Consider the following 19986-nt stretch of genomic DNA (forward strand, 5'->3'; position numbering starts at 1 on the left):
CAGGCCGGTTTGGGGGGGTGAACCAAAAACAAAGCATGTTTTGGGTTTCAGGAGCAATATGTGCTGGCTGCATGGATTACTGGTGTGTGATAGTATTACCGATGCCATCAGCTGAAGCTGTTTCAGTGGTAGGCTTGACCTTGGCTGAAAGCATGTTGAAGTAAAAATTTCTGCAGTGAACATAAAGCTGAAAGTGGTGCTTCACCTCCTCCGCTTTCTAGCTGGACGTAGTGCAGTGTTTCAGAGCTTTTCCTCACCTCCAAGAGTGGCTGGATTCTTCTTAGTTTGCGTGAAAGAGTGTGAGATGGGAAGTCAGTGCAATTACAGGAGACATAAAGTAGTTTGAAATGGCTGTCAGTTGTCCAGAATAGAGGTGAATGTTTAAATTGCTTACTAGGTTAGGAGAATGCTGAATAGGAAGTCTGTTACACGATGCTTATGCTCGCATGAATGAATGTGTTTTGTTTTGTAGCCCAAAATGTTCCGAATGCTGACTGGGAAAAGAAGGTGACTGAATACTTCAAGGAGAAATTAAAAGAAAATAATGCTACTAACTGGGTAAGATTGTTTTATTCTTTTAGAGTTATGCCACTCTTAAGTTTAATTCTTTTTACCCCTTAACTATTGCAGTGACATGTTTTTGAGTTCTTCCTTTTTGTGAGATGTACGCTTCTGAATTTTAGGCCTAAACTTTGTGATACATTATTTACATCTCAGTTGCTTTCATCTGTGTGTAAAAGAAAGATGTAAAATCCTGACTGAAACGAGAGAAGGCAATCCACTTGACTTCAGTGTACTGTTTTGCCCTGGGCCATGACTGCTGAGTGCTGCCTGTTTGTAGTACAGTCCAGTAGATGGCAGGAGCTGACAAATACTGTCATTTTTGAAAGTGTTAATGCCTGCCCCGTCCACTGTGAGTCTGCAGTAAGTGTCTGTACACCACAAGTTTCTGAACTGCTGTTCATGAACCTCTTGTCTCGTGATCTTTTATCGCAATGCTGCAAATATTGTGTGGGTTGAAGAAATAGCTGCTTGGGCTTTCAGGTTTTAGGAAACAATACTTTCTGCTAAAACCGTGCCTTACTGGGCTGGATCTGGCCTGTTTTTTGTAGTTTAGCAAGGAAGCTATGTTTTAGCTTTGAAAATCATGCGCGCTTGAGTTCAAAAGCTGGTATCTTTCTAAAAAACTGTGGCAAAAACGGCATTGTGGAACACTGCTAAGTGGATTAGAAATTTTCACATCAAATCTTCTACTTATGGCTAAAAAAACAAGTGAAAATATTTGGGTGGTTTTTTTTCTTTCCTCTGTTAGTGACAGTATTCTGTGATTAATATTTCATTGAGAGTTTAAATCGAAGTGTAGATGGCAAAATTGTGTTAGATTTTCAGCATTAGAAGGAGTTGAAAGTGCATTTTCCTACTCAAAATAAACATGAGAGAGTATATGTTTGTTTGTTAAAATGCCATTTCCTATTGGGTCACTTCAGGTTTTTGTTGCATTTTAATGTTGGATGTGTTTGTTGTTTTTTTTCAACGAAGAGTTTATCTTCAAAATTTGAAAACTCTATTCTTATTGCAAGTCTTATTATTTCAAGTTATGCCATGTGCCTAAGCATTGATTTTTTTTTTTTCCTTCTGTTTTTCCATTGTCATGCAAACGTATCTGAAAAATATTCCCATAATGTGGACTTGGAAATTAACATACAGGTTTTCTACCGCCTTTTGTTAAAAGATATTGTACATGCAATTGCCATGGTCCCACTGGTACCAAATACATGGTAAAAGTGCTGTTAAGTGGGAGTAACATAAGTAATAAATTTAATACTGCAGCTGCAATAATTCCCAGTGTAAGAGTTAGTTTTAAATGTTGTAGAGTTTCCATATGGTTTCAGTGACCAAAATGCGTTTCTTTATAGTCCAGTTATTGGGATTGAGAAGTGAATGGGACTGGTGGGACTGGTGGCTCCGGAACTGGAAGAATTTGAGAACTGTTAAGTGTCTGATAATTGTAACTCTTATCTGTAACAGCTATTGCAGAAACTTTTAGTGTTGAGATATACACACTTTGTTACTGCTGGGATTAAGGTGGTAGGTATGGGGGACAGTACTCAGAAAATATTAAGTATGTTACCTGATGAGGCACTGAATGGTCAGAAGCAATTAATCGTATCAACAACAACAACAATACAGGGCTTGAGGCAAGTAAGTGAACAGCTGGTGATCAGAGAATAAGTTGGTGACAGATTTTGTGCTGATTTTGGCTTATTTCAGGGCATTTCTTGATTATTTTTAATCTGGTTTATATACCAGTTGTTTAGAATAAGCTCTTTTTTTATAGGTTCCATCACTGAATGATGTTCCCGTACATTACCTAAAGCCCAACAGTTTAGTGAAATTTCGCTGCATGGTTCAAGATATGTTTGATCCTGAGTTTTACATGGGAGTATATGAAACAGTTGACCCAAACACAAATGCACGTGTAAGTGAAATACTGATTTATTATTTTAGTAGATGAGCGTTTTCTCCATTCTAGTCTTCATATTTCCTTCAGTTTCTGAATGAAACCTTTGGAGTTTGGGCACTGTCTAGTAGAACTCTGTTTATATGGCTCAAATGGCATCAGTAATACATCAGTACTTACATTTCTGTTGAAGAATAAAGATTACTAAAATAATGAAAGTATGTCTTCCAAGGACTTCAGACCACAGTGATTTTGGCATAAGTAATTTGTATTCAGGATGCTGTCAGAAACATGATGATTGAATTGCCTTTTCCTTCCTGATAGGTTTTGCATTTTGGCAAATACAGAGATGTGGCAGAATGTGCGGTAAGTTATACAAGTTATACACATTTTGAGATGACATATGATAAAGAAAGATGCAGTTTATAAGAGCAGTATGGCTTATTCGGTACTCACCAGTGGATTCCTGGAGATACTGCTCTTAAAATGCAAAATTAATCTCATGTTTGGAAAGCAGAGTATTCTTAACTGCTCATGGGCATTCTAAGTTCAGCAATATAAAATTTGTTTTGCTTGGCAGGGGGGAGTGCTCTTGATCTTGAAACTTTCTGCTGTGGATAATAATAGGCTTGTGGTGCAGTGCAATTAGAATCCAAGCGTTATAGATACAGACTGTTTGGATTCGCTGTTTCATGAGGATGTACTCTTACATGTTTGTTGTAACTTTGGGCTGAGCAACTGAATCTGTAGGATTACTTTAAAAAAAGAAAACAAACTCTAATCAAATTTTTAACAAAATTTCTACTGGTGTTTTAGCCTCAGCAGGAGATTGATTTGAACTCCTCACAAACAGTCACCTCGGAGAGACAGACTTTCTACTGTGTTCCAGTGCCTGGTGAATCAGCATGGGTGAAAGAAATATCTTTTTTTGACTGGGCTAGTGCTCTGCTGTACAAAGAGTGATCACCAACGAATTCATTAGATTTAAGCATATAAGTTTATTTAAAGTTTCTTTTATTTTGAGTGAATCAGAAGAGGTGGTAGGCATAGAAAAACAAAAATTGGTGGTGTGCTATATGCACAAAGAGGGTATAAATGAATTTAGGAGCATTGCTTTTTGATTTAGTAGGGATTTAGACTAGATTTTCATGTTTGCTTGGGGTCTTGAACATTTCTGTTAATTTCTATTTGCAAATGCTTAGAAAAAGAAACTTCAGTTGACCCATGGGCATTTCAGTGGCATTTTCTGATTAAACTAGGACATTGTTACATAGTGAGAGCCTCCTACAAGAACTTGTAAACACATCTGTATCTGAGCCATGTTAAGACAATAATTCCCAGAAGATTGAAGTGTTGTTGTTTTAATAGTTTGACCACAGTATGTTATTTTCTCAATGTGTACCGGAAACATTTTGGGGAGAAACAAAACATCTTTAGTTTCTCCTAGTAAATGGAAGTTGAATTACCTGAGTGGAATGGGTACAGGATGCTTCTTTTAACACCGTTTAGGAATTTTATATTCTCTTCTCTGCCAAGGGAGTCAGGGAGAGGTCTAGAAAATTTAAGATATGTTGCATTTTGTAAAAAGATAAGAATTTGATAGTAAATCTATAACAATTTGATATTTCATATTTTGAGTTCAGAATTTAAGACTACTACTGCTTGTCATTGGCAAAGAATGACAATGCAATTTTTAAATTAAACTAACACAATTTTTGTAATAAAATGATTGGTAAGAGTTAGTCTTTGAATGAAGCTTACAGCAAAGTACTGCAGCAATGGAAAATTAAAGTGAGCCAGACTATTATGAAAATAGTGAACATGATTTCGATGTTTGCCCATCATGTTAAGAAAAGGAAAAGTGTATTAGCTTTTTCAGAATTCATTTACAAATGTCATGATGCTAGTATCTTACAAGTTTGTGAATATTTTCTGTTGGTTTCTTTTTAAAGTAATAATAATAATTGCCAGTCTTTAAATTTTCTTATAAAGTCCGTTCTTTAGGGTTGAGATGTGGGAGGGAAAAAATTCTTGAGATTGAGTTGTACCTGACCACAAGCATGTTCTCTGGGCTTAAAAAAAAATACATCTTTTTTTGAGGTTGACAGTGGAATAGCACTCAGTGTGTTTTAGTTTCTATTTTCAACAAAGCCAATGACTGCTGGACACTTCTTAAACAGGTTATTTATGTATCTGAAGAGATGACGTCTAGATAACAATTTGAATTGTTATTTTAATGTCTTGCTCAAAATAGGACGATAGCATTTTATTGTTTGTTTTTAAAAAACTAAGTTTGCTTGAATTTTCTCAACTGAGTCTGTGGTTGTCCTTAATCCGCAATTTTACGCGTATATTAGTGCAAGCCAAGCTCGTGTTAGTCCTTCAACATCCTACACACCAAGTCGCCACAAGAGGAGCTATGAGGAAGATGAGGATATGGATCTACATCCATCTAAACAGAAAGAGCAACATATGGGTAATAGTCATTATTGATGAATAGTTATTGTGATATCTTTCCAGAATTTGCAGAAATTTCATTCTTTAAAATTGAAAGTGTTGCGGTTGTTTGAATCAGTAGTGTCAATGCAGCCTTCATAAATAATTTGGTGGCTTTGCTGAAGTCATCAGTGTGGGAGAACCTACGGTGTTTTATGTATATTGTATGACTTGTTGATACTACTTCCTAGACTTAATTCCTAAAATTAATATTTTGTACAGTAACACTTGTGTATTGCCTTTTGTATGTAACAGGACACGCACAATGTATAGCAGCAGGCTGAAATTTAGGCGTTCTTGCTTAATTTCCCACTCTATTGCAGAGTTCGTGGTCATCTGGGGAAAATCATGTAATCTTGCATGTGGATGTTATTGTGCAAATTGAAGCCGAACTACATACATTAGGTGCTGCTTTGCTACGAACAGTAGTATATACATCTAAAGAATATCTTCTGGCCTTACCTTTTTTCCTAACGTGAGACTTATTAATTCAACCTCATAAAGGAACCAGATTAATACCAGACACTTGAAGCATCCTGAAGAAAGCTACTAAATCTTTTAAGAGGATGGTATTTCAAACAGTAGCAGTGTTCAGAGAGTGTGCAGTTCTTACCTATGTTGTAATAGGTTTGTGAACTCTTTGTCTCAGTGCTCTTCTGTGGAGATGCCACTTAAACTAGCAGGGGTGGGGGTGTTTGGAGATTTTGGCATGTTTTCTTTTGACCAAGAGAAAGTGGCTAGTTTAAAATTGTCAGTCCTGTTAAAGGGAAAAAAATGTAGATGCTGTTGCTTTCTTTTGTTCGGTGTTATACATCTATCAGGTTCATTAGCTGAATTCAGGTTTTTCTTTTGGCATTCTTATCAGTTTGCAAGTGTTTTATTAGACAGTTTAGACTGTTTTGTCAACTATTCAGTCTGATACTCAGACTGATCAATTGTAAAATAGATTTTTATACCTTTATTATTGCTGAAAATCTACAGATATTTTTAATGTAAACTGTTACGTTGATGCATACTCTTACCTTTAAGAACTGTCTAGTTTTTTGACCATGAGGTACAGAAAAATACTACCTTTGCAGTCCAACCAAATTTAGAAAAAATTAATTCACAAAGTTTAAGCATTACATTTTGAAAATCAGATTGTTGGCCATGTTTAGTCTTCTAAGACACACAGATTTTTACCAGTACTCACGTCCACGCTTATGCATTTGTGAGACTTTTCTATTCTGAGTAAGCGTATTTGCTGTTAAATATATTGCTTTATTAAATATTCTTGTCTCGGGTGTCTTGTTAGATTAGTTTAATTCTGTATTACTCACTGGAGAAAGTTGATCACTTTTGCATTTGTGTTTAAAGAGCCTACGAATCCTTTATTTTTCAGGCAGTGGAGGTGATATCCATGGATGCGTGGAGCCAAAAAGATTAGAAACAGAGGCTTCTGCAGGTCATCACCTCATTTCTCCAAACTGCTCTCCTCCACTTGACCTAAATTTTCCATTGCCAGGAGAGAAGGGACCAGCATGTCTTGTAAAGGTAACAAAAGTGGAGAGATGAAGAACATGGCTGTGGCCTCAATGGGGCAGACAGAATCTGAAATTAGAGTGTAGTTAAGAAGTATTGCATTAGTTTATAGGCACAGAAATTGACTTTCAAGTTCACAATTTTGTTTCTACAGTTAATTACCTTGTTTCTCTTCATTATTACATTGTTTCTCTTCACTACCCCTGCATGTGAATTTGCTGAACTCCTCCAACAGCATTTGTTAGAGCTTGCGCATTCTCACTACACCTAGCGAAGCAAAAAAATGTGTTGCTAGATGTTCAAGAGTGTAGCTGATACTGACTCCTGCTATTTTGCTTTTAGGATTTGTCCTCTAAAGGAAAAAAAGTTGTGATGGAACAAGCCAAAAACCAATAAACTACACATTTTCATATTGTATTTGAAATAGTCTTTGATTCAGCAGTATGCTATATTGACTATGAAACTTCCAACACAAAATTTCTGTGCTGTTAGTGTTGAATGCTCTCTTATTCAGCAAATCGTGATAAATCACATTAGAATACAATTGTTTACATTTGTATAGCAAAAGAATGCCAATAGGAAAAAGCGTGCAATCATAAACTCATTTTTCCAGTGCAAGCTTACTGACACTGAGGACTAGGAGAGACCTTTTCACACAGACTGTCCTCAGTTGACAGTGGAGTCTCCTGAGATTTTTCCTTTTGTTTGTATTTGTGTTCAGTCCTGCATCTGGCCCATCTGCCTCTGTATTTTATTATTTTCTCTTTGTGGCAGGTCTATGAGAGCTGGGATAGCTTCAAAGTCAATGATGTTCTGGAGGTATATGGTATTTTGTCTGTGGATCCAGTGCTGAGCATAATAAATAGTGAAGAGAGGTAAGGCTCCCCTGATGCGTGATCCTGAAATGAAGGAAATTTTTATTTCAGTGAGCAAAATACAGATGGGGAAGTGTGTAAATACATAACAATTATGCTTGAGAGGTGAATTTTGTTGCTTAAAAAAAGCTTGATGTGGAAAGTGTTAGATCCATCGTCCTGTAAACAGCAGTCCATCGTACTGTGGTACATCCATATCCTTGGATGCACAATGTGTCTTTTCTTAGGTTGTTGTTACAGTGTATAAAGCAGAAAGTGCTTCTGTAGCTAAATGTTTTGTACTCTTTCATACCTATTAAACTTTCAATGAATGAGTGAATAGAGAACAAAGCTTTCAAATAAGCTTTAAAATTACAAAATGTCCTTCTGAAATAATTTCTAGGTTCATGAAAGTTGTTACTATAAACAGTTCTGTAAAATATAAAAAAAAAACCCAAACCCTGCATGTCTGCATGGAGAATGAATGTGACCAAAATGGGTATAAATTGTGTTGATTTTTTTCATTAATTAAGGTATATCATCATGTTAAACTGCTGATAGAAAATTCCCATTTCAGCTGCTGTTCTGCAATCACTTGCTTGACAAAATGCAAACTAATCCAGAAGGACACAAGAAGTCAATCTTTAAAATAAAACCGTTGACCAATCTATTGATGTCTTGAACTATTGCATTTCAAATTACTGCTGTTGGTGATTTTTGTTTATCTTTCTGATAAGTACAATATCAAGAGTGCAGTGCGAATCCTTCATAGTGCCAACTTCTTAAAAGTTAACTCAGCCTGGTAAGCTGCTTTTGGTTATCATCTGCCTGACAGCTCATCCCATACTGACAGCTCAGTTGGTCTGTCATAGGTTGTTGGCTTTTTTCCCTGCATGTCATTCTGTCACCAACAGACAAAATGGTGGCATTTAGCAATGTTTTGAATGTGAACAGAAGAAATTTCTTTTAATGGAAAGAGTCGATAGTCTGTTGGTGGCCTGCTGAAGAGTCTTGGAAGTTATAAAGCCTCTCAGCTTTTAAAACCGGTACAAGTTGATTAAATTTGTGCTAAACTTTGCTATCATCTGATACAGTCACTTTAGGGATTTTTAGTTTCTATATAACAACTGAAAACCACCTGGAAGGAACTTTGTAAGGCATCATCGGGGGAACAAAGCTCATGTATCTGAACTCTTTAATACCTTCATGTTTGAGCTGAGGTACTTTAGGATTTATTTACGCCTTTTTTTTACTCAGCCAATAATATAGCTGTTATGTGACTGTCTAGAGGATCTTGTCGTCAGGCTCCAGAACCCAGTGGAATACAAAAATCCCACATGTCCGAACACAGACAAATACAATAAATCATTATTTTCTCGAAAGTTACTGTTTAGACTTCATTCAGTACATGCTGGACAGAACAGTGTGTAACATTTTATTTGAAGCTGCATCTTAATAAATGGTGCAGCAAATAGTAAATGGGGTTTTGTTTGGGGTCTTTGGTTTTGGGGATTTTGTTTATTAGGAATTTTTTTTCCCAGAAAAGTAAGATTTGATTATTTTCTGAAAATAATAGGATCAAATTTTTTTTTGGTCAAGCATGTTTTGGCATTTCTGTATCACTATGTGATTGTGATTCGGTATTTATGGTGTTTATAAAAATCATGAAGAAGGTAGTCTGAATATGGGAGGAGTTACCAGGAGCTGGGAGCAGATGTTGTTTGTTCCAGTGTGCTCTGTTCTTGGCCTGGTTCTGGCTGCTCTTAGACGGAGAGAAATTTGTGTGGAATGCTTCTAAGTCCAGTTGTGCTGTGCCCTTTCCTAGGGACAGCTCAGCCCTTGATCCTATGGAGTGTATGGACACGGCGGAAGAACAGAGAGTACACAGTCCTCCGGCCTCATTAGTCCCCAGAATCCACGTGATTTTGGCGCAGAAATTACAACACATTAACCCATTACTGCCTGCCTGCCTTAATGAAGAGGAGAGTAAAACCTGTGAGTATCTGAACTTGACCTCTCTCTGTGTACATGTAAATGTGTGGTTTCCTAGTACATGTGAACAAATACTACTTTGCTTGGAGACAAGTGCATCAATGTCAGGGTTTGAATTTAAATCTTGTTAAATGGAGGAACAGTTCAACACCACAGAAGTGGACAAGATGCAAGTGTTTGCGTTTGTGACGCTTACGTGTTTATTTTTCTGAAATAAATGTGATTTCTATGAAAGCTGGTTTTGCATTCTGTGTGCCCAAGGATTTTGCCAAGTTGTTCAGCCTTAAGATTTTATTTGTTCAAATGGAGTAGTGAATTGCTGGAAAATTGTATTTCTGATTTAGTGGAACAGTGAAAGTAAGAAACATACTAACAATGTAAAGAATCATAATACTGTGAAGAAAATAAGGCAGTTCTGGTTTTAAGCAACTATGCTATTGTGGCCTATTTGACTGTTATTTTTTGTCATTGAGTTATTGCATGCAAACCTCTAATCAATATTTATCATTTTCTTCCTTGCATGCCTTGTATTGGTTGTCCCGAGCTGTGCTACGTGTAAGGGGCTTTTTTTCTGTCTTCAGTATAATATGGATAGGCCAACAATTTTAGAAATTTGGCTCAGAACTTTACCGCCTTCTGCAAATGCATTACACATTACATATACTGAATTAAAAAAAAAGAAAGCATTTCCAAGGAAATGTTGAATGACTCAGGTTATCCAAAGCTGGTAATTGCTTAGCTGGAAAAACAATGAAAGTTTGTTTATTTTTCCTAGACTGCTTTGGAGTAACCGTTTTCCTTATCAAACTGTAAAAGAAAGTAACATTTATATACAAGGAAGAGGGTGAGGAACAGCGCATTTTCTGACATTTGTTTTCTTCTGCTCTTTTTATCAGTTGTTTCTAATTTCATGTCTGAGCTGTCACCAGTGAGAGCAGAGTTGCTTGGGTTCCTCACCCACGCCCTCTTGGGGGACAGTTTGGCTGCTGAATACCTTATACTGCATCTCATCTCTACAGTGTAAGTATTTAGATGCTTGCTGAGAATTTATAGATTCATCTTTTAAAGGAAATCTGCTTTTATGGGGTTCTTCACCACTCTGCAAATAAATGGCAGAAATAGCTTAAACAGACAAAGTACTACTGTAATAAGTACTAGCTAGAGTTGTCCTGTCATAATAGACCCAGTAAACAGATTTCATTGTCTGAAATAACAGTAAGTTGTGTTAAAAGGCCAGTTTTGTGGCAGTATTCAGTGTTCCTTTGAGAGTTGTGGCAGTATTTCAGTGTTGCTTTGAGAGTTGGACAAAATCTCCAAGATACACTTTTAAACAGAGGTATGAAAATATCTTTTTATCTCTAGCTTCTTTTATTGAATAGGACATGCAACTGACTTCTCAAAGACAGCATTTACTAACTGCAGTAATTATTGTTTAGGTATTAAAAGATACTGAAAGGTACATTCTGGGAATTTGTTTTATCAAATGTAGACATATGTTTAATGGGATGCTCAAGTGACCCCCACTTAGCATGTGATAGAAATTTACCACCTGAGCTGATGCTGTAGCTGAATGTGCAGGCATTGTGATCTATCTTTGTGGCTGATTAAAGTGAATTTGCTTAACATTTTCTTATGTTGGTTTAAACTGTCACTGGATGAAAGAGCAGCATCCTTTGACTCATTAAAATTCGATGTGTGAAACTTCAGACAATATGTTTTGATTAGATTAGAGTTGTGAGACTGAAATTTAAATTTAGACTTTCTTTTAAAAAAAAAAGTAGTAATTTCTTAGTAAGTAAACCACTTGTTTTATGGTTTTCAAAAATGCCATTCTGCTACAAATGTACAGCACACATTTGTTTAACAGAAGTGTTTACAGACCTGTAATTGGACTCGGCACATTACCTTTCTCATACCTGCAGCTGATGTGTAAAAAGCCATGAGAGATTTCTCAGCCTCAGCAAGACAGGTGGTATCAAGATAGATCCAACCATAATGCCATGGCAGCATAATCATGAGCTGATGGTTTATGGTGGTTTTGTGTTTACAGTCTGCCCTGAACCCTTGTCCCCATGTAAATATAAGTACTTCAATATCAGTATGCGGTGTTTTGGGTTTTGTTTGTTTTTTTTATTTTATTCTGTGCACACTTCATTCTTTCTAGTGGGACTGTGAATACTCTAACACTTAGACTAGAATGTGTTTTCTCTCTTAGCTGATATCACAAAAAAGTTGAAATTTGTCAAGAATGGGGAGAAGATATACAGTAAGAAGAGGGAGAGGAAAGCTGAGGGCAGGTAAAGGAAATGAACAAGCATAATAAGCAGGGAAATTGAGATTGGGCAAGGAGAAAGGAAAAGATGAAGTATGTTTACTGAGTAACAGTAGAGGACAAAGAGAACAGAATGTCTGGAAGGCACATTGCAGGATCTCAAGCACTATAAATGTACTGCTTTTGTGCAATGCTGCAAAGCCTTCCAAAGCAGCCTTCAGCCTAACTTAGCTCTTTGGACACTGGAGAAGGAAGAAAAGGTAGCTATTATTTATGTATGTATTAGTATTGAAATCCTGCTAGCTGTCAGAGAGACGGCACAACACTCAAATTGATTGATACCTGTATTCACCATGTTAATCCGATGCTTGCCTAACCTGTGTTATTTGTGGTTTAGTTATGCAAGACGAGATGTGCTTCCTCTGGGAAAATTCACAGTCAACTTGAGCGGATGTCCAAGAAATAGCATCTTCACAGAGCACATATACCGCATTATCCAGCAGCTTGTTCCAGCAGTAAGAATAATGGCATTACAGTGCTTTAACATTTCTGATAGTAGATGTTGGACTAATTGTTCCAATCAAATAAACAATATTTTAGTTAAAGGCAAGCTTCTTAAACGAAAGTTCCTGCTGTCCATATAGAGGGCAGATAAAAATGGAGATAGTCTTATCTGTCAGTTGAAGTCTCTCTTTACCTAATCATCTAGGTTGAATATGGAATAGAATCATATCCTCATAGGTATTAAACTGACAGACAGATGCTGCATCTGTTTATTTTGTGTTTTGGATTGATATGTTTAGACATTTAGATCATGTACTTACCATGTTGTTACTGTTTATCCCCAAGGCTGTGGATACTCATCTGCAGAAAATTCACAGTAATTCAGTTTGGGGTCATAAGAATTGTATTGCTGTAATAAATAATTTTTTGTTATTTTGCTCATCCTAGATGTGCAATACAGGTGATAGGAGTTCTTAACAGCATTGTTTTCCTTTGGGAAATATTTTTTCTTAAGTATTTAGCATTGGGACATTTGGGATAAAGTGTATTCTACGTTGTGGCAACAAGTTTAGTTTTACTTACTATGGAGGTTCACAGTTGGAGGTCTCGCTAAAGGAAGCGGTATTTACTAGGAAAGCTGGAGGAGAGGAAATGTGCTGATTAGTTTCGTTTCTCGTTGCAGTCCTATCGCCTGCAAATGACCATTGAAAACATGAACCATTCACGATTTATCCCGCACAAAGACTACGCAGCTAATCGCTTAGTCAGTGGAGTATTGCAGCTTGCCAGCAACACTTCCCTCGTAGTAGATGAGACTCAGCTTGAGCAAGGACAGCTTGACACAACAGGTGGACATTTTTTGTTTAAGAAAAAAAGAAAATTGTATATATTTTTTTAAGACAACGATGCTAATTGTGTCCCAATGATAATTTTCTATTACAGAACTGTTTGTGGTTTCCATATCCTCTTTCATTGCTTGAACTAGCTTCCTGCTAGTCTGCAGCCTTCTCAGACAACTTACAGCTTGATCTCCTGGGGTGTTTTTTTCCCTATGTTGGAAGTTTCTGGTATTTTGTTCAGAAATGTTCGTATTGAGTCAAAATCTATCCCAGACCACAAATGACCAATAATGAAACCAGATGGTTCCTTGTTTAGTATAGCTTTGTTTGCATTGTAGAGAACTCTCGACAGTGTCTTAGACACTTGGTGGAAAAGGCCACTGATTTGAATAAGTCTTCAGACCAAAACACCGCAGATTCATTAGAATGGCCTTTCAGTTTCCTGTGATAATGAATGAAGAAGTGGGGGAAGCATACGCTGCTGCCTGATGCTTTATACTTTTACTGTATATATGGAATCCATCCCTGAAAACCCATCTGAAAACTGGAGATAAAAAAATAGCTATTACTGTGTGGACAGAATGATGATTCTATCTTGTAAGGTGATGTAGTGCTGTGTACTATGCTTTCTACAGACCTTTAGACAATTAATTTAATTATACATAGCATAAAAGAGGTCAGTCGTGGTACCGATTAAAAACTCAGTAGCTGGAGAATGCATAGTACAGATATTTGTGGTGATTTCAAGGAAAGATTAATAGGAAATCACTGGAAGTGACTTTATTTTAAAATAAAAATGCTATTTTGAGAAACCCGCTAGACTGTATGATGCTATAAGCCTATTGGGTCTCCTTAATGAGTATCAGTACTCTGTCCTGTTCAAGCCCTTAGTCTGGCAGAACTAGTGAGGTTCAGGTTTCAGGTTGATTCTATTTAGAAACACTTTTTTTTTTAATTACTGCTATTAAAAGTTGTTCATTGAAATTATTCACTTGGTTTTGAGTCTTCAGTATTTTTTTTGTAACTGCTTTAGTGAAGTTACAAAATTTCACGAAAGAAAATAGTAAAACTAGCAGAAATTTTTGCATTATCTGTTTAAAAAAAGTCAAAACACATGAAAAACTCCTACTTACAGAAAAATCTTGCTGTGCTGGTTTATAGGTTTTCTAAAATATTTGTCCTTAATGTCTGAAAAACTCAACACTTAATGAAAAGTAATATTATAAGTATTAACAGTTGGAGACAAAAAAGGCTTGATAATTTAATTTCATTTCTGTTGATGTGATGTTGTTCTGTACTGAATTTAAAGTAAAAAAAGTAAGTATTTTTAATTTCTTATAGCAATGTTGGGAACAAAATTTAATCCTGGAGAAGAATGCGTGTCTTTAAATCTAGTAGTTGGTTTGGAACTCCTGGAAGTTACAACTTGGAGATTTCAAAGGGGAAGGTGCCCCAGAAGTAAACCATAATATTATCTTTGCCTTTATTTATAGTATAGTAAATTAATACTAATTCATTAAAGGCAAAAACATCACAGTAGATGTGACATTTGATGCAGTAACACTGCTGAAGAGAAATTCAAATGTTGGGTACATGTCAGTATTTCAATGGGAGAATTCCAAGAGTTAACCAGTTAATTTGTCAGTCTTGACTTTCCAGATTTTAAATAACTTGGTTCCAGGTAAGGCAAGTGACTTCTATGGCAATTTGGCAAAATAATGATGAGTGTGTTTTTCAGCTGTTCTGGTCATGCTAGCCAGAACATCTAATGTGTTCTTTATCCAGTAAGACTCCTTCCGCCTCTTAAGCTGTTAAATTACATTTTCTGTCAGATAATTGGCAGTATTTTGTCCTATTTCGAGGAGAGACTTTTTTTTTTTCCTGTAAATAGTTGTCTGGCTGTTTAGCACCAATGAAAACATTAGTTATTAACACATATACTAGGCCAGATAAAATTTAGGTTTGAAATCCTTCAAGAATTCTTAATTTTGGTCTTAAGAAATGGTTGTCTCTATAGGGAAGACACTCCAGACACAGGAAGAAACAGAATGCTTGCAAGAATTTTTCTACTAGCTGCTCATTAAAAACAGATTGGGGGGAAAAAAAAATGAGGTCTGACATTTGTTTATGTCCAGTTGTCAGAGAATTTGTTCTTGCTTTTCTAGGTGTACATAATGTGACAGCATTGGGTAATCTGATAACTTGGCAGAAGGTGGATTATGACTTCAATTACCACCAGATGGAATTCCCGTGCAATATTAATGTTCTAATCACTTCAGAAGGCCGATCACTCCTACCGGTATGGCAAGGTCTTCCTGAATTTGGGGAATAATTACAGTTGGTAGCTACTTACTTAGAGCATGCCATTCCAGAGACAAGTGAAGACAAGAACTGTGTTGTCACGCGGGGTGGGTATGATACTAGCATTAGTCCTCACTTGTGGCTACAGCCTGGCCAAAAACCTGTTCGGAGGAGAACCAAGAGATTGACCTTCCCTCCTCCTTGGCTGAATAGTACAGCGATGGCAAGGCAGCGCCTGGAGTTACTGACGGGGATCACAGCAGTGGGTAAAGCCTGCAGCTACACTGCTACTCTCAAAGCCTTATTCTAGTACAGTAGTTTCTGAGGTGATGGGCGCACATATAAAAAGCAACAGATCTGGCACTGACCCTAGAAAAATGGAGTAGCCTAAGCTTACAAATACCTCATCTCTTGCATTCCAGCTTTATGAACTGAGCGTTTGCTCTCTGGCCTCTAAGTGAAATACTCCTGCTTGAATAAGGACTTCATGCTGGTTTTCAGAAAGGGAACTGTCAAATATAATTGTTTTACCTTAATTCTGGGAAATACTGACTTATGTTGCTTTAGAGATTAAATTAGTCTTGGAATAGAAAAAAAGTAGGATGTGGAATGAGATTATATGTAATTTTATTTTTCAGTCAGATTGCCAAGTCCACTTACAACCACAGATAATTCCACCAAACATGGAAGAGTATATGAACAGCCTCCTAACAGCAGTGCTCCCTTCCGTGTTGAACAAATTTCGAATTTATCTAAGTTTATTGAGGCTGCTGGACTATAGTATATCTGATGAAGTGACCAAGGTATGGAAGACTTTATTAATATGTTTTCAACTGTATATTCAGATAGAAAGCACCTTAACAGAAAGTTATTTTACTTTCCCATTGCTCTCCCTGCCAGTGATTCTCCTTGAAGTTTTCTAAAAACCACACAGAAGCATTTTCTTGTCCTGAATGGATTTGTATATACTGAAATACTCAAGACTACTTTACATGTACCATGCTTTCTAAAACTCATTTTGAAAGCTCATTCTTTTCAAAGATGAGAACAAGCCTATTTTTACTCAGGCTCACTTCCCAACAGCAACAAGTTGAAATGTTCCTCCTGTAATCTAAGGGTCGTTATGGTGTTTAGCTCCTTAGAAGCTTATCTTGTAGGGAAGTTTCTTTTTTGCCACTTAATTACATGCTGTATTGTTTATAGGCAGTAGAAGAAGACTTCGTAGAAATGCGCAAGAATGACCCCGAGAGTGTAACAGCTGATGATCTGCACAGAACTCTGCTTGTAGCAAGGTGGGTAGCACTGCTTGGCCTCACTGAAGACTTTCTAGCAAGCTGGTAACAAATTAAGTCAATGCTCACTGTCTGCAGTTTGATTGTAGGTGCATGAGGAATCAAAAGATGGAATTGCCTCTTCCTTGGTTCTGCTTGTCACAGATTCTTAGTTAGGCAAAGTATTTCCTCCCCCCTCTCTTCACATGCTTTCTAGTTCATAGGATACTGAAAGAAAACTGGTTTTGTGCTGTATTAGCTTATCAAACATGACACGTGGACAAGCTCTTCTTTAATTGCTGTTTCTGCTCATCTAGGTTCCTGTCTCTCAGCGCGGGGCAGACAACACTGTCAAGAGAGAGGTGGCTGAGAGCAAAACAACTGGAGGCATTACGTAAAGCCAGACTTCAGCAGCAAAAATGTGTTAATGGGAACGAACTTTAATATTTTGTGGATGTCGCTATGAAAATTGTCTAATCCTAGATGGAACCCATACTAAGATTGGAATATTGTTTATACCAGTTTTTGTAGATAATTTATACCAAAAAGTTAATGGATATTTACCCTTGCAGTCTGAACATGCTTAACTCTGTTCAGCCAGTTAAACATATTTTATGAAATTTTTTGGAGCCTGTTTTGTAATTGAAAATTGGTAACAATGAGCAAATTGTTTGATATTAAACTTTAATACTGAAGTTGTATAAATTTATTTCCTTTAATAAGAAGAAAATTTAACCCAGAGCCCTTTATACACAGCATTGTATGGAATCAGTTTGTGATGTAATTCGTGAATGGCTGATTTCTGAGGATTAGAGGGTTCAGCTTGCCAGCAGCTGTAAGAAACACTGACTTTGGTATCTAGAACTGTGTCTTCTTGTTCCCATGAGCTAAGGCATGTGGCAGTCCTAGCAGCAGCAGTGTAATAGTGATTACACTGGTGTAAAGTGAGTTGACCTTATCTATGACAAGATTCCTGTAGGAAATGCATCTTTATTGTACTTGGAGAAAACTATGACTGACTAACTTCTCAGATCTCTCTAAGGAGCTTTATTCTGGCAACTTCTTTAAAAAAAAAAAAGAAAACAAACTTGGACTTGGAGAATTGGCAATACTCGCTCATGTACTCGTACAAAACATATCTGACTTTCTACATTACCAGTAATGCAGTGTGTTTAAATGGTTTGAATAATATCAAATTAAGCATTAAGAATGGTCTCTACATATCTTAATCATGCTGTACAGTTTGAGGTGGTTTTCAGAGGACATGCTGCCCCTAATAGGACTTGTTTAGTTTAATGAGGGTGGTTTAACTAGTGAAACATTAAGCCATCTGAAGTTGGACTAATCTAGTTAGATAAACTATAGAGTAGTAAGGAGGGCTGTCCTTGTGGAGCCAACCTGCAAGAGTCAGTGATGGAGTTAATTCTAGATTTTGCTTCAAATTAATCCTTTTCTGAACAAGAAAAAAGGCTCCTGCCAAATTTACTTTAAGCTGGTACCACCTTTACTTAGTATCTTGATTGAGAGTGCATGAAGAGGAATCCCCTTTTTCACTGCATTTTTCCTATTCTAAGCATGATGTTTTTTGCTGCACAGCCAGCCTGAAACAGTCTTGTTCATCTCTGCACACTAGTAATAATTTCAGAATTAATTATGGTACACAAAAATTGTTTATCTGTCTTAAACTTGAGCCAAGTTTGATGATGCACTTTCAAATCACTTGCAGCATGGCCTCAAGTTGTGCCAGGGGAGATTTAGACTAGATATTAGGAAAAATTTCTTTACTGAGAGAGCGGTCAAGCATTGGAACAGGCTGCCCAGGGAGGTGGTGGAGTCACCATCTCTGGAAGTGTTCAAAAAAACATGGCACTTCAGGACATGGTTTAGTGGACAGGGTGGTGCTGGGTTGATGGTTGGGCTTGGAAAAAACCTTTAGGATCATCAACCTTAATGATCCTGTGATTATTTCTTTTTTTGAACACTAAAATGAATATTCATGGTTTCATCTGACTCATGCTACATCAATGTGAAGTTAAGTAACTGAAGAGGTATGGAAAGAAAATTAAGTCTCTCCATCCAGGAGCCTGGCTGAAAAGCATAGCTCGTTTGTAAGATTTTTCTTCTAGTGCTGCTTATGGGATGGCTTTATGCATATTGCTGTGGATTATTTGAGACTCACTGCACTATTTATTTCATAAGTCCTGGACAACTCAGGCTGGCAGGACATGATACTTTTGGCTCACCAAACAGTAAATGATGAAGCAATGCAGCAATCAGGAATTCATTTCCAGGAAGATAGGCCCTGGACTGTTGACTAAGCCACTATTTTTTTAAATATAGGAATGACTTTACAGCTATTAGTACCCTTGCTCTACAGGACTCTTTTAGACTGTAGAAGTCACTAAGTAAGTATTTGTACAGATCAGTTTCTTTCTCCTACCAAAATAATGGCAAAGTACTTGGAATTTCTTCTTCTTCTTCCTCCACAACCTTTATTAGTAGCAAGGCTTGGGCAGGATTTTAGGCATGTCCTCACAAATGTGCCTACAGCTTCTTTTCTTTTTCCTCCCCTGAGGCCAGGGCTGTAGCAGCCCAAATTCTAGAAGGATAAAGGACTTGACTTAAGTCATATACATGTCTACTGACTGCCTGTCTGTCTTACCTTATTAATGTCTGGAACTGGCTGAAGGGAGGCTGCAAAGAGGACAGAGCCAGGCTCTTCCCAGCAGTGCCCAGTGCTGGGACAAGGGGCCATGGGCACCACCTGAAACACAGGAGGGCCCTTCTGAACATCAGTAAAGGCTTTTTTTACTGTAAGGGTGGCTGAGCACTAGAAGAGGTTGCCCAAAGGGGTGGTAGAGTCCCTATCCTTGGAGATACTCAAAAGCCATCTGTACATGGTGCCAGACAACCTCCAGCTGTCCCTTCCAGCTTCACCCCTTCTGTGATACTATGACTCTTAAGCCACAGAAAGTCAAGACAACCCACCCATCTTTGAAACTTAAAACCCTAAAACGCTGCAGTACCATATCCCTTAACATCACATGCCAAAATCCATCTTTTGATTCCACTTTTTTATTAAAATATTGTGTATATTGCTTACATTAAAATACAGCAGTAGTTTAATTTTAAATACAGCCACAAGTATAGACACTCAAAAAACCCAAATCCACATCACTTTAATAAAACAAATAAATAAATCTGATTTGTTTATCAAAGTTTCAGACCATGAGGGTTCGATGATAATCAATTCAGACACACTAGAAGTCCTAAGACACCGTACTACTGTACCCATATGACACTATTTTCTTGGAACACCACGTGCAGCCTATCTACAGGACATGGACTAGAACACAGAGGCACTGGGTCTATAATGGTGGTTATCGTTATAAACCACAGCATAGTAAGGTCCTGCTTTACAGTAGCTGTTGGATAATGTCCTATACTAGAATGGCATGGCAAGGCATTTCTGGGA

General features: G+C 37.2%; 1 protein-coding gene across 1 annotated transcript; it reads left to right on the plus strand.

Annotated features, from left to right (window-relative positions):
- Positions 1-472: 472 nt before the first annotated feature.
- On the plus strand, positions 473-17206 carry MCMBP (minichromosome maintenance complex binding protein; the record flags this gene model as incomplete). Its single annotated transcript, XM_010283954.1, has 15 exons — positions 473-558; positions 2339-2479; positions 2786-2827; positions 3278-3379; positions 4808-4937; positions 6339-6490; positions 7253-7353; positions 9158-9327; positions 10221-10344; positions 11994-12111; positions 12783-12948; positions 15105-15238; positions 15879-16043; positions 16444-16532; positions 16829-17206. Coding segments are annotated over 15 exons (1847 nt in total), but the record flags the coding sequence as incomplete, so codon positions are not given.
- Between the last annotated feature and the right edge of the window lie 2780 nt (positions 17207-19986).

The sequence above is a fragment of the Phaethon lepturus genome, unplaced genomic scaffold (assembly GCF_000687285.1).
Source record: "Phaethon lepturus isolate BGI_N335 unplaced genomic scaffold, ASM68728v1 scaffold3353, whole genome shotgun sequence".
Lineage (NCBI taxonomy): Eukaryota > Metazoa > Chordata > Aves > Phaethontiformes > Phaethontidae > Phaethon > Phaethon lepturus.